General features: G+C 37.9%; 1 protein-coding gene across 2 annotated transcripts in view; it reads right to left on the bottom strand.

Moving 5' to 3' along the window:
- runx1 (RUNX family transcription factor 1) overlaps positions 1-16,260 on the bottom strand; it is an 82,445-nt gene that overhangs the window by 39,250 nt on the left and 26,935 nt on the right. Inside the window, exon 1 of one of the 2 annotated variants that reach the window (XM_044345141.1) lies at positions 118-230. The exons of the other annotated variant lie outside the window; for it this stretch is intronic. Within the exon in view, the coding sequence (XP_044201076.1) occupies positions 118-205 (88 nt within the window). The 5' untranslated portion in view covers positions 206-230. Of the gene's footprint in view, positions 1-117; positions 231-16,260 lie in introns of those variants that run through there. 2 annotated transcript variants of the gene reach the window in all.

Genomic DNA, 16,260 nt, shown 5'->3' with positions numbered 1-16,260 from the left:
CCACAACATGCAATACATGGCAAAAGACTTTCAGTGTAATAAAAATAGAAAACTAGTATGAAAGACCAGATGTGACGGTGATGATAACTATGAGGTGTCAAGAAGAGTTAGCTTTACCAAAGAGTCCGCTGCCTGTCCGGCCTTTCCTCATCAGGTACATGGCCCAGGACAGGGGGCCAGAGCTGGAGAAAGCCCCAGGGTTCATCCTTCAATCCTGGGTACAGATACAGCAATGGCTGGGGACAAGTTTCCAATGCACCAAAAGGAATAGAACAGATGATATCAAGGGAAAAATAATAATAAGTGGGAAAACAGCAAGAGGGAAACGGGAGAAAATGGGAAGAAAAAGAACAGGAAAAAAGGAAACAATGAAATACTTTTTTTTAACTTTATGTTAGTCCAAAGTCCAAAATATAAAGTCAATACTTAAAAGAGGGTCAGAAAACTTGGCAAAGCGAGAGATACAGCCTGTGTTCACCTTCACCAACTGCTTTTATACCCCTCATTCATCTCCTCACCCCCCTCTCTCCCTCCCTGCATATTAGTAAAAAACAGAATAAAGTGAGGGAGTAAGAAGCGAGGGAGAGAAGGAGGAGAGGATCCAGTCAAGCTTAATTCATTCCCTCCTTCTCTAAAGCGTAGCCACGGGGGACACGACTCCACTTTGCCCTCAGGCTCTTTAAAGCTGCTAATTTCATTTAGCTACTCAAATGATTTTCTCCCTTTTCCCCCTCCCTCCCTCCTGCCCACTTTTTTGCTATTTGGAAGTTCTGGTTGAAAATTGAGGTCACACATTTCAGAGATACGATTGTTTGACTCGGCAATAGCTGATTTTTTGATTTTGTCTTACATTTGGAACAATATTTGTAACATTTGGTTGATGGGCCCTATAAATGGATTTTAGCTTGTATATGAAATGCTAACCATCACTGTTACCATTAATGTTTTAAACGCAATAATTAACATGTCTCTTATAGCAATGACAGTGGCTATTGATCACATTTTGCTTTGTCCCACATTGGTTGCTTATAGCCCTTTCAGACACTACATGACAACGGCACCACTGCCTTCTGAAACCTGTCATTTCCAGTGGCTTGGACCATGGCACAATGGCTTTTTGCTGTGTCAAGCAAAACACGGGCGCACACTGTGAAGAATACCCACGTGGCCAATAGAAATGAGGCAGCCAGCCAGGCAAGGAAGGCAAAATGGAGGAAAAGTGTCTGAATTCTCTACAACACAACACAACTCAGTAGGCATATCAGGTATGTTTTAGCAGTCAGGTAACTTGTAGGTTGGTAGGTAGCTTGCAGTGTGGGACAGATGCATTTTTGTTGATGGCAACAACAAAATGATATGGTCCCACTAGAGGTTTTGAAAACTCCACCTATTTTGCTCAGTCCTCCACGACTTCCCCAAACACCTAGTCAGATGTGCACTGAACACAGTGGCCATTAGCCTCTGACTAGGTAGGTAGCTATCAAAACAAAAAACCAACAAAATCCTCAGATTAGCTAAATTTACCTTTCTTAAGCTACAGCAGAGTAAGGAAAGAAGAAAGTCATTATTTTTTCCCTTTTCTCTCCTTCCCTCCCTCTTTTTAGAATCTTATTTGTAAAATTTGGTTGGTATAGATGGATTTTAGCTAGCATGTCTTGTAACGGTGTAGCATTAATAGTGGTTTAATTTTGCTTCATCGCACAATGATTGCTATGGGCCTTTAACAAGCTAGTTAGCTAGCAAAGCTAAAAATGAACAGAATCTTCAAGATTTAGTTTACTGTCATTTTCTTGTGCATGTGCTTACACAGAAAAAACAAAATGCTGTTCCTTCCAGCCAACAGCAGTGCAACAACAACAGAGAGGATAAAGATATACTATATATCTAAAAATTCTCTCTAAAAAAATGGTAAAAACATACAAATCCCAAGAGAAAATTAAAGGGAATTTCACAAGAAAAGTACATGTAGTAAAAATACAGGTTGAACTCTACCTGTCTTTAGCAACACCAAAGAGGGTACGTTAAGAAGAAAGAAAGAAGGGAAGGACAAGGGACCTCAGCAGAAAAGAAGGAAAGGAAAGAAAAGAAGAAAATTTAGGAGAGTGTTTTGGAGTATGGCCTAATAAGTAATCATATTATTCCACAAGCCTGCCTGTGGTAAAAGTCACTTACAACGTTATTCTAATTGTTGATTATCTTTATCAATGTAAACAGGAGAGCCCCAGGTATAATAAATAGCATAAAAATGTCTGCATTCCACTTAGTTAGGCCTGTTCCAGAGCCCTGGCACAGTGCACAATGGCCCACTGTGACATGGAAATTATTGTTTATATTAGCTTCACCTGTGTGTTTCCTGAAAAACCCATATTGAAAAATATTTCATTGACAAGTAGTCCAAAATCCCTCTCTATTTACTGTCAGTCATTTTATTTGAGTCAGAGTCAGAATTCTGACTGACTGACTCTGTGAAATTTATTCACTAGTACCTGTTAAAATTCCCACAATAGAACAAAAAAGGTAGTGTCCATGGCATGAAATACTTTCAGTAGCGAGGTTTCCCATTGTATAACAGTCGTGCAACAATACATTTGTTAATAACGCAAAATAATGATAATTTTTCTTAAATCTCAGTTTACTGCTCACTAAAGAGGAAAGCACTGAATGTCTATATGGTGTAGTGAAAAAGGAAATTTGAATTTTTCAGTATGCTGGTTAATCCAAGATCCATAAGGCGCTCAGTCAAGGGCGTAAGTCTAGTTTCAGAAGTCAAAGGTCATTCATCAACAACAACAACAACAACAAAAAACAAACAAACCAAAAAGAACAAGACAAAAGTGTATTTCTTGCATTAATATACTGTACATCTAGAAAATAACAAATTCTGATAAAATTGTTATCATGCTGTCCTTCAAGCTATTAATGCACTAAACTTAATCATGTTCAGTTTTCTATGATTAATAATTTGTATTAGCATCTTCACTTCAGAGACAATTGTTTTTTTTACTGCATACTCTTTGATTGATGTTCAATTCTAGCATCTTTTTAGGAAAATATTAACAGATGAAACAAATAACTCAAGTTAATAAATGATCAAACACCAATATAAAAAATAAAAATTGTTGTGTCATTTTCATCTGAGCTTGATAATTGTCTTTTCAGTTGGTTATAGGGCAGTTGTGTTACTGTGATGCGGGACCAAATTTTTGTTTCTATAATAACAATTATGTAGACCAAATCATCAATTGAAATAAACTGAGACACAGTACACATTTTTTTGCATAGTGTATTCATAAATATGCATACAGTAAAACTAAAATTGTTATGTTATTATAAAGGAAGGTGAGATTTTCAAATTCACAAGGCCTCACCTCAGTCCACACGACATCACTTTGAGTTCGGTTGTATCTTACCTCACAGAACCACTGCTTTCCATTGGTTCAAGCAACATAGAGATACACCACCTAACCTCAAGGTGACCACTATGAACACACACATGCACACACACACATGCATATGCACACATTGGTAGATGTTGAGCTTGCCACAGTGTCTCTCCCAGAGGTCCCTTGGCTGGTGACATCACCACAACTCCTTGTGTGTGTGCTTCACAGAGAGACACTGTATGTGACTGTGTGTGAAAAAACTCCCTGTAACCCTCAATGTCATCCAACCTCAGACCAACAGTGTGTGTGTATGTGTGTGTGTGTGTGTGTGTGTGTGTGTGTGTGTGTGTGTCACAGGGTTATGGGTTATGGTGACCACAGTGGTCATCTGAGGCGTGTGTGTTCATATTGAGCCAAAACTAAGTCCACAAAACTCAGCTTATTCTCTGTATGTATATTAAGTGTGTGTGTGTATGTGTGGAGGTTGATGGTAAGATATAGTGTGGTTCTGGAAACATAATTGCTTGGGCAGACAGATAGATGATTAGTGTTGCCCTCACACTTTTTCAACTCCTTTAATTTTATACAAATTTCACGGAAATTTGCATGTAGTTTACAGAGACATTTTACAAAGAGGGTGGTGCAATTTAGTACAAATTACAAGGAAAAACTGAAAAAAGTGTCAAGTTGGTTTAGTTGGTGAGTGCCAGTTCATTATATTTGGTACATAGTTGTTAAATTCTTAATAAATTAGACTTTTACCAATTCTCTCACTGACAGAAAAATTTAGTTTTCAGTGTGTACCTTTGTGTGTAAAACTACATAGCTATAATCTGCACATTTCCTGTATATTACCAAATTATACAACCCTTTCAAAGAAATGTCTGGAGAATTAACAGCAACTACTTTTAAGACATTACTGTAAACCTATTGTAACCTAGTTGGTTAATGTATCATTTGACACACAAAACTACATACTGACAAATAAGTGATTTCTGTCAGTGAAAAAAGTAATTTTTTCTTCTTACAAATTAACAACTACATATGAACCCAAATATAGAGAGTAGGTACTTATGAACTAAAGCAACTTAACACTTTTTCATTTTTTTCTTTGTGCAAAATTGCAGCATCCTCTCTGTACAATCCTAAAAGTTAACCATTACATACCTGTAAATTACTAAAATTTCCAGGAAATTAGTATTATAAAATCAAGGGACCTGTCAAATAAACCAACAAATGTAATTTAATTGAAGTGACAAAAGTGGGGCTCCCTGCTGGAGTAGGGGTTACTATACTGATCATGAATGGCAACTTCCCCAGTTCAAGTCCAGCCTGGGTCCTATATGCATGTATTTCTTCCTCCCTTCATTTCCTGTTATCTGTATATTGTCAACTTGGTATTAAAAAAAGTTGCATAGCTACTGAAAAAGTCAGAATCAAACAAACACCATTCCTTCATCTCTTCTTTATGGGACTCTAACAGCTGTGATTACTCTACAATCAGTTGTAAAACTCAGTACAGTATGTGCAACATCTGTGGTGCAAAGTGCAAATTAAAGCATTCAACAGCCTTTGACATTCATGTGAATTTCAAAAACAAAACTACGCTTTGTTTCAGGTTGGGTTGTGACCAAGGAAATATTTCTCTCTCCAGCCACAAGCGGTAACACAACTGAAGCTGCTGAGTGTCGCAAGCACTGCTGGAGCTAATTTTAAGACTTAAATGCAAGTCAGTGATCTTTGACATTCCGACTTAAGGTTTGCAGTGCATTTGAGATGCAAAAGAGTATAAAAAAACAGGTAAGTCAAGAAAATTTATATAAAACATGACATGTTGTAATACATAAAAAGGCTTGAAATGTTTTTAGCATGTTTAATACTGCTGCCACAAACACATGTGAAAATAGGTAGGTCTTCCAGATGGAGTTGTGAAAAAAAAAAAAAAAAAAAAAAAAAAAAAAAAAAAAAAAAAAAAAAAAAAAAAAAAAAAAAAAAAAAAAAAAAAAAAAAAAAAAAAAAAAAAAAAAAAAAAAAAAAAAAAAAAAAAAAAAAAAAAAAAAAAAAAAAAAAAAAAAAAAAAAAAAAAAAAAAAAAAAAAAAAAAAAAAAAGTGAAACTAAACTACTGCATTTCTTATTTGTAATCATCATCTTTGGAGGTGAAATGTTAAAGAAATCTCTCTTTCTCTGTCTCTCTCTGCCAGCGGCTGTCTGTCCCTGTCCCCTGAGTTGAGGCCACCCTGAGGCCAGTGACAATGGCATGGCAAGGATCAATACCACATACACACATAAACACACACTCTGCCACCCTGAGTGAGGGATCGATGAAGGGATAGAGAGAGTCTGGGGAAAAGGAGACTTCCTCTGGTTTTTATCTCTCCCGTCTCTCATCAGCACCTTAAACTCTTCATGACATTCTAGCTAAAGGATAGCCACACATTTTGGTGTTTAATTGTTGTTTAATATGAACAATTTTTAGATTAGAGATTAGATTAGAGATTTGAGCGAATTAAATTAACATGTCATTGACTTTGAAGCACACTGAACCTCAATGAATTTACACTTTTCTGAACATCTTGTCTCTAAACTCTTATGTAGAGAAAATTCATTTGAGAATAGATCAAATTAGTAATTTAATTCAGTGATAAAATCAGACTTTTTAGGTTGAATAGTCTGTACAATATCATTTAGCATTTATAGAATACATACACATGTTGTTCAAGGCCTGATTAATATATTTTTGTGAATGAATTATACATCTATGCAGAGATTAAGGCCACATGAAAACATGTTCTAAGATACATTTAAAAATTGAGTTTAAAGTCAGAATTCTTTGACTAAAGTGAAAAACATGAATTTGAAATATATTTAATGAATCTTACAGCTAAATATTCTATTGTGAAAGTTGTGAGTTGAGTTAAAGAGGATAAGATTTTTCTTTTTTTTTTTTTTACACTAATCCTCCTCTATACATCGGAAATCAGTTATGTATGTATAGTAATGTAGGTTTTTAAGGTAAAAACAGTATTTGGAGATTGCAACTATGAGTAAAATGTTCAATAGTAGTAAATGAGCTTCAGTCATTAAAATATGTAGAAACACCTTCAACAAACCTTGATTAATCACTTGAAAACACATGAAAGTGTGTTTGTATCCATGTGTTGGTTAATACAACAGTGTCAGTGATGTCTTGTCTTTTTGTCTTGAGTGAGTGCAACTCTGCTTTGTAAAGCTGCTTTTCAGTGAATCTTTTTACTGAGCAAAGCCACAGGAAGGAGGTTCATGTTGCCTAAAACTAAAACAAATATGATACAGAAAACAGTAGTGTACAGAGCAACGGTCAGGTGGAACTCATTGCCAGTGCATATTGTTCAAGAAAATACTGAAGAGCTGTTCAAATTTTTGTTAAAACAGTATCTCCAAACAATACAGGAACCATAACTGAATTGTGTTTGTGAAAGCTGAAAGAAATAAAATGTATGTTTATTAAGAATGACTATTTATTTGTATGAAAAAAGTTTGCTATGAATTCTTGAGAAGTTGTGACTGATTAAGAATTTTGTGTTTGGCTTTAATGTCCCGTTGAAAGGATAACAATTTTATTTGTTAATCCTATGAGATGAGCTTGTTTGTTTGTCGCGTTTATGTGGTTATAGTGTGTATGTATAAGTGTGTATGACTATATGTGTGGTAGATCCCAGGATGAATAGGTAATGCTTATACTGGTGCTAATGGGGATCCAATGGGGATGGAAAGACAGAAAGAAAGCTTCATGTAAAACTGTATTGAATCATTACATTACATAACCTAGAATTGGGCTTGATACGTAGTATGTAACGTTTTAAATCAGTATTTTATATTACCTTTAATTTTTGCCTATATTTATTTTCTTTTACCATTTTGTGCCCGTGATCTAGTCGTGGATTTATTTTTACATTTGATCTTTGTTTAAAAAAAAGTTCTTTGGTTTATTTGTTGCTTTCTGAATGTGCAACTCATCAGTCTTACTGTAGTAAAAAAACAAAAACAAAATAGAAACAAGAAAAAAAAACTAAAAACCATGTTGAAATTAAAATATGGCAGTTCACAATTACAATAACACAGAAATACACAACAGTAATTTGAAGTAGGTGTAATAAATCTGTATTTTTAACACTATTGTTTTGATCTGTCATAGAAACAGATGTTCGTTAATATACACATAAAAAAGATGATTCATATTGAAGTACCTGGTAACAGTGATGTAAAGTAGAGCTGGGTATGTCTGTTCAGTGGCACTTCAGCTCCTCAGTCAAAGCACTCTCATCAATTGATCAGTGACGGAGGAGTTAGCAATTGTCTCTAGTTAACAGAGCAGCCAGTTCTATCTCTCTCTCTGTCACACACACACACACACACACACACACACACACACACACACAGTATATGCACACACACACCTCGTCTATAATTCATGGGGTGTATTGTGCGGATGCAGTTAACTGCCGCTTAAAAGTAATTAATTGATTTTCTGACATATCAGCTATCAGGAGCACCAAATGACATGCACACGCACACGCACACACACACACACGCACACACACTTAGGCAGACACTGATATTCATGCACAGACACATTACAGTGTTATATAGACTCACACATACATATAAACACATACACACTGGGTTGGTGTTGTAATTAAGTTGTAATTATACTGCTGTAATAAGAAAGACCATCCCCTCAACACCTTTCACAACACACGCACAACACTCAGAAAACCCAATTTTTCATTTTATTAAGAAAAAGAATTCAGAAAGAAAACAAATTTAATTATTCTATCCAGTTTTTACAAAAAAGGGGAACAATGTCCTTTATTCTACCATTAAAATTATAGTGATTTTTGTCTTTTTACTGATTAACAGTAATATTTTTCTGTGTTTTGCACATCTTTACCTATCTTTATTTGACATATTTTTTGTTTTACCCCCACTGATTCATTGCCACATTACCTCTGAGATATTATTATCATTACTGCAACAAGATTGAGGAGACTGCATCTAACATGGTGCTACTTAGTCAAAATCTGCTGGATTACTTTATGGCACAATGGGGCATTGCTTTATGGCATTAACTGTGAAGGGGTGCTGCTGTAAAGCTTTCAGAGCTTCTGCCAGCCGCAGATGGAGGAAGAAGTGAAACGTTGATGGTCACCAAAAGTCTCCAAAGGTAGTCATTTCTTGTGGCAGACAATTTTTCTATATTTTTCTTACTGTCAAACAATAGCCCTTTTTGATCAAATAGTTCCAGGAACTATGGAACCAAAAGCAGGAACTTTCCTCAGAGACTAAGAACCTCCTTTATTTCCTGGTTCCTTCAGTCAAAATGCAGACAAAGTTCCTGACTTTCTTAAAAGGTTCTTGGTCAGTGAGGAGACCAAAACTGATGATGCTGAAAATAGTCCTAAAAAATACACAATTTCCTCCAGATTGATTAAAGTTTGCTAAAAAAAACAGAAACCAGCTGTTTTAGTAAATTACTGAGCCCTTTTTAGAATTGAAACTATACTTTTATGAGCTGCTGTAAAATATTCACCTTCAGTAGGAACAGTGGGCTTGGTGCTGAGAGCCACAGTCAGAGAGTATTTGGAGATGAACTGACACGTTGTCGATTTTGGTCTTTCCATAAGATTTGCTGACAACACAGGATATATATAATATTGTGTCCTGGGCCTGTTTGCCTGATTGACAGATTTTTCAGCTTATGACAGTCAGCTGTGCTGATTAAAAACCTGTAGGTGAAGTTATAGATGCCACATGTATGTCCACAGTCTTTGTTCTGATGTTAAGAAGAGGCAAGAGGGACCTGCAGCAATTTGGTATTCATTTTGAGAACTACAATACCAGCAATGTGAGATAGAAGCTACCAGTAATATCTGATACTGACAATGTTCATTAGAAATAGATAATGCAAGAGAGCTGGTAGATCTGTTGTCACTTTTTCTTTGTGTAAATTCATCTCAATCAAACATGGTAATAGTTGAAAAACTACTGAAGAGTGTGTGTCTTCATCCTGTGTATGTGTGTGTGTTGAATTATTCAGCCAGCCTCTGCGATGAGAGAAGACTGGATTATTCTTGCTAAACTAGAAATTGATTTTCTGACACAAGAAATGAAGGACAGAGAGAGAGAGAGAGAGAGAGGGAGAGAGAGAGCGAGGGAGAGAGAGAGAGAGAGAGAGAGAGAGAGAGAGAGAGAGAGAGAGAGAGAGAGAGAGTGAGAGCACATCTATTCAATCATGCACACAGTCAAAGTTAGTTAAGTGTTCATTCTTTCAACGTAGAAATAGAAATGGAGGAGGACAGAAGAAGAAAGGTGAGACAGTGTGCATCTGACAGAGAGAGAGAGAGACAAAATGAGACAGAGACAGCAAGAGAGAGGTAGAGGGAGCTTAGAACGTAGAGCTTAGAGAGGTAGAGAGAAGAAGATAGAAGTGCCTCAGGCTGTGTTTAGTGCAGTTTGAATGGCTGAGCAGGTGCATTAGAGCAGAAACTCTCTCTCTCACACACAGACACACACGCACACACACACACACTTAAAGGACAAACATAAATGCAAACTGCAAACTGGACAGTGAACATGGACATGACAACAGATCAGAAAGGTTTACTACGAGGAAGTCCAACTCCATCGCACCAACTGTCTTTGACGTCTGCACTAAGAGATGAATGAGCTGAATCCTGTCAGATTCCTCACACACACACACACACACACACACACACACACACACCACTCTTGTATCTTTTTTTGTCCACAGTTTTCAAAATCTGGCAGTAAAATCGCCAACCTTTTAATGATCAGCACTTACTTTCAAAAACAGTGATGTTAAAGGTATCCTGTGGACTTTTTCACCACCAGCAGCACTGCAATGTTTTCACTGCGTCAATCAGCGTGAAACTGCCGCCAGTCTCACGCTGATTGACAATTAGTGCTGGTAATGCACAAAGAAGCACAGCAACGCACCCACAAAGGAAGTGAAGAAGAAGACTTTTAGAAAGCAAACATGAAGATTTGTTCGTAAGTGGCATGTACAAGTGATTTCAGATAATTAATTTTCTTGTCTTTAGAATTTTCTCTGAGGTATAGATGAAATTTATCTAGACATGTCCTACGATTCATGAACAGACAGTTTGACTTGCTGCACAATGCAAAAAACACTCATTTGACCTGAAATCATAATGTCTTCATCTCAGTGAATTTAAATATAACACCGAAATCAACTGAAATACAATATAGAAGTAGACAAACTCAGGCTAATGCAAAATTAATATTCTGTTCACCATATTTATGATTTTGTTGCAGATTATTTGGATCTTGATTGGGGTGGTGGTTGACTAAGCAAAGTAGACCAGGGCCACATTTCAGCTTCTAGGAAATCAGTCCAAACTGGCGAAACATTCTCAGAGTGATGCATTTTTTGTTCTACTTTTAGGAGTATGAGTAAAAGCATTTTATCATCTTTTTAACTTGGGAAATGACTCCTCTCTGTGCTGATATTCAGGAGAGCTTAACAGGTCTTCTAACCTAATCTTAGGAGCTGCAGGAGACAGCATTCAGGCAGAGACATACATGGGAGGAGAGATATTTATTGACAACAATGAGACTATTATGAGGGACCACTGTGGCAAATACCAAATCATTTTTTGACTGACCTTGTGCAGAATGCACAAGAGCACATGCTCTCCTCAAAAATCTTGCAACCTCGAATATATATAGTCTTGCAACACTGATGATTAAACTTGGATAGCTGGTACAGCTTATCATATAATGTGTAGATTCATTCATTTCCAAACCACTCAGAAAAAAAAACAAGCTTCTTCCGTGCAAATGGTGGGTTTATTTAATTGATAATTCATTTATTAAAATGAAAGATAGCTGAGCTATATCTAAGAGGTATGTTCATATTGTTATGGTAATAAACAATAAATAAATAATATTCCCCACATGTAAGGGCACATGAGTTAACCTAGTGTATGATGGCACATCAGTAGCAAAATATGCGAGCGCAAATGAGATCCACATGCACGGGTGCAGAGGAGCTGCATGTAAAACTCAAACAGCCACACATGCATATTATTTTTGAGTGCACTTTCACAGTACTAGTGCACAGAATATCTCTGCTTGCGCAAGCAATATTGTAGCCTATAAGGAGAAAACCATGCTTTGAGCATGTACAGAATCCGAAGGAGCGTGTGACTGTTATCCCCAAACGCACAACTATCACTGCTCTCCTGCTCGCAAAACTTTCACCTGCTCGCTTGTGAAAGTGAAAGTGTTGTATTGTATCTGTAATATCATATAATAGATTACAATCTTGGTCTTTTATGATTGGCCGCTGTCTTTGCATCAGCACAAGTAAACAAGAGAGGACGATGAAACACTGTTGATTAATCTGTTGATTATTTTCTCGATTGATCAATTGGTTTTTTGGTTCATAAAATGTTAGGAAATGGTGAAAAAAGTCGATCACTGTTTCCCAAAGCCCAAGTTGATGTTCTCAAATGTCTTGACGTTTTGTCCTGACCAACAGTCTATAGATAATAAAAAAAGATATTCAGTTTAGAGGATATAGAGGACTAAAGAAGCTAGAAAATATTCACATTGGAGAAGTTGGAATCAGAGAATTTGGACATTTTCAATTTTACACCTTTAATATTTTAAAGCGCAACTATCAGAAAACTACAGCAATTTAATTTTTGCAGCTGAGAGTGGTAAAAGGCATTCTGCTGAAAGGCATGTTTACACTCTTAGGTTCACTTTCAGCATGACTCCTGAGAGGCATTTTGAGATGCTTGATAAATATGGGCCCAGGTGTCTTTCTTTTCATCCCTGTCCAGCCTGGAGATCTGAGGTATATAATCCTAGCTGCATGTCCCAGGTCTCCACTGGCCTTTCCTCCCTGTTGGATGTCCCTGTCCCCAATGTCCACATTACATCTACAGGGAGGCTTCCAGCAGACATGTTAAGAATCAGGATTCAGCCATAGACTGTAAAAAAAATAATGGATGTAGCCACCGTGAACCCATTCCGTTTTGAAGCCTCGAATTTGCATTTTGACCATCACCATCTTGGATTTTTGGAGCCAGAGGTGACCATATTTGGATGAGAGGGAAGCTGCCAGCTTGGTTAGTACAGTGCATTTACGGTCTATGTTTAACTGTGCTAATGCTAATGCTAATTTTTGCTAGCGAAAAACAGGCTTAAAGCCATTAAAACAAAATGTTCTTACTGGAATTACCACATTGGCTTCACTTTTCAGACTCAGAGCTACCCACTTGGATGTTAATGCTGCTAGGTTGTTAATGCTGGCACTGCTAGTAGGTCAGTGGATAGAATGATAGATTGACTGATGTAGACAGATGGATGGATGGATGGATGAATGAATGGATGGATGGATGGATGGATGGAGCAGCAGCAGTGCTGTGTAGATAGACGAATGAATCCAGGCCCTGAGGGCAGGAAGAGGAGGATGAGAAGAGGATAGAGGAGGAGATCCCTGAGGAAACGAGGGATGAATGGAGGAGGACAACAGAGAACCAGGATTGATGATGAGAATCTTTTATCTATAAGTGTTACTTCATGTAGGTAAATAAATTCTGCAGTCACATAACATATCTATCTTGACACTGTTTTAAAATATTGTTAATATGTTATGACAGTCCATTCCCTCTAATTCTTAGTGCTTTTTAAGGCATAAACAAAGTCAAAATAATGTTAATGTTAATCTGACAGAACTGAATTCAGACTTGAGTTGTGTTCAAAGTGTTACAGAAATGTTACAGGTCTGACCTAGTAGGGTAAAGGGGGGGGGGGGGGGGGGGGCTGCTGTACACAGCTGTAGTGATTTTAGTGATTCTTTGAGACATGGGGAAATTCATATCAGACTGTTGGACACTGGTCAAACCCACGTCATCACCATTCCCATAAGACACAGGTCCACTACAGCTGGGAGTTGAATGTGACGTCAGTAAAAGTGGATGGTGCTTGTACTCTGAGGAATTAACATGGTCTGTACAGTCAACAATGTGAAGCTGCTTCAGGCAGTCAACAATATGGAGCTGCTTCAGGCATCATCATCTATTTGGTTGGATTTATGTGGACTCTCTTCTTTGTGTGACCACCTTAAAAACATTACTGCAACAAGTAATACTCTACAATCAGCTTCAATCAAAGGTACAATCAAACAGAGCAGAATTTTTGTCGTCATACTTGTGTGCGCCACAACACAACCAATTAGATTCCTGAATGGCAACCCATGTCAAGGACCCCATTTACATGTAGTTGACTCACCTCCAACCCTGGTCAAGAGGAGGGTCATGAAGGAGGGTCGGCTGACACGGGTTGACCCATACAGATAGAGTTTAACCCGCGACACTGTGTCTGTCTGAATGGGGTATGAGACAGGTAACTTCTCTTTCAATGGAACAGCTGCAAGTTACTGAGTGATGTTTCAGAGTTTGAGTAGCCATGTGTTTTACAAAACTCTACAGGCTGTAGTTTTACCTCTGAGTGCTAAAAGCCAGGGTCTGCTTGAAACTAGTTTGTGTGAGATGTTGTCCGACCACTTCTGAAGGCAAAAGTATTATTTAAAAGTATTTTAGTAAGTACAAAAGTATTTACATCTGTTCAGAAGGCCACACTTGAAGGAGAGAATCTTGCTGTCATAGAGAGGGGTGAGACATGATGATTGTTTAAATATGGGGATAAAGGTGCACAGTCTAGAACAGTCTCTCCTTGAATGCAGTCAGCTGTTCACACAAAAAGTTAGTAGTAGTATAAAGAATGAAAAAAGAGAGCTGGTGAAAAAAGTTCAAATCCTGCTTCCTTTCTCACCTCCATACCTGATCAATTAACGTGTGTAATTGGAATCAGTTAGAGCATACTCATGCCTTCAGAAAGACTGTAGTCAGCAGGACTACAGTGAGCATTAATCTGGTGGAGGACAAATAATTGTGGCATTTAGTGAGTGTGTGAAGACAAAAAGACATTCTTACCACCTATGATATACAATGTAATATACATTAGATATATTATATCAGAGGTGACCTGCACTGAACTGGTAAAAATCTTATGCATGACAAGGCAAATCATCACTGTACACTTCTTTAGATGTTCTGCTAACTTTGGGATAATTGTATTTCTAAGGGACACGTTATGTCAGTAGGTTTCACTTCAGCATTTACAGTCTCCACAGTCATAAGAGAACACTGTTCATTATCAACAGTCACTATAGACAGCCACAAAAATCAATGCCTGCCTTCCATGGCCTAGATCATTCCTGACAGTCAGAGGAGATTTCCAATCAACTAATTAGCCATTCACACCCCTCAGGCTTTGGTTATTTTATGCTTTTTGTAACGTGTGTGTGTGTGTGTGTGTGTGTGTGTGTGTGTGTGTGTGTGTACTTGCATGCTAGCCAACCTTGAAGACTCTGGAAAACACAAACGGATCATCAAAGTGGAAGGAACCAGCAGAATCAGCCAATCAGACACTTTAAACTCAACCACAGAGTCCCAAACGAGCCAATGAATAAATTAGAAGGCTTAGTCGCTGGGCGGAATTTACAATACAGAATAGAAGGGCGCTAATGGGTACGGGCCACACATACACACATAAAGACGACACTTTGCATTCACTTGTTAACCACAATGTGGGGACAAATGGGGATGGAGGGAAGAGAGGGTGGGTGAGGAGGAGTAAGAAAAGGGTGAGGCGACTCTTTGCATGACTTCTTCGTTAACCACAGGACTAAAGGGACCTCGCCTCGCCTCGCACAGGATAGCCATCCCACCAGACTTTACAGACACGCACCCGCCATCTCACCCATTAAAACTGAGGGGAACCGATGTGGTTTGGAGAAAACCAGGCAGGGAACATTCAGAAAGCTCTGAATGATCAGAGACTTCATCGATCGTCAGATGGTTGTTCCCTTTTGGCGGTTTCTCATGCTGCCGCTTCGAAACTTCGGAGGAGCTTAGAGTCAGTGGGGAAGTGTAGCGAAACAAAGAGGGCAACTCAAAATAGAGAGGGCTGACGACATTATTTAAAAACCAGCAATTCCAACATACAGTAGATATAATTTTTTGAGTATGTTTATGTTTGTGTGTACAGTAGAGCTGCAAATGATAATGCTTCACTATATGAAATGTTTGGGATTATTGCCAAATTAGAGGACATTACATTGATTTATATTAATTTCCTGAAGAAGAACCCCTAACTGTGACCCACCTTTAACTTTAAACTAAGTCTTCACAGGGACTTACTTTTTGTTGCCAAAAGGGAGGCCCCACAATGTGATCGTATAAACAGGTCTATGTCCCCACAACATAAGTAATACAAGTACACACATAGAGTGCTTGGCATTGACTGAAGTGGCTTTGTAGGGCTGCTGAGTTTGCAATGGGTGCACAATGTGGTAAGACTCAGCTTTACCATTAATATCTGTGGCCTAGCTGGTGGTTCCCCTCAAACACACACACATTCTGCATTACAGCCACTAATACTTGCACCATGTACAGAGCAGCCTTACTACTGTAACCACTGTTTGATCACAAAATTATACCTAATAGGAAAATATGCGTGATGGATTACAATTTCTTTCAATAGCTTTCAATTACATCTTCAGTGAGGACCCACCGTAAGCATCCCAGTGGGACTCCCTTACAGAACATTGAGCCAGTCTTCATTTCACAAGGAGTAACTTACCACAAACTATTCAACACCTTAAGATCTCTGCTGTGCTCTGCAACCTAAAGACAGGACACCAGAAGACTGAAGTGGTGGGAGTCAACAGCCTGAGAGAGATCCAGGAGGAAATTCACATCTTACACTAGAGACAAGAGA

This window comes from Thunnus albacares, chromosome 24 (assembly GCF_914725855.1).
Source record: "Thunnus albacares chromosome 24, fThuAlb1.1, whole genome shotgun sequence".
NCBI lineage: Eukaryota > Metazoa > Chordata > Actinopteri > Scombriformes > Scombridae > Thunnus > Thunnus albacares.
Note: the sequence above shows the minus strand (reverse complement) of the source record. Positions and strands in the feature narration are given on the sequence as shown.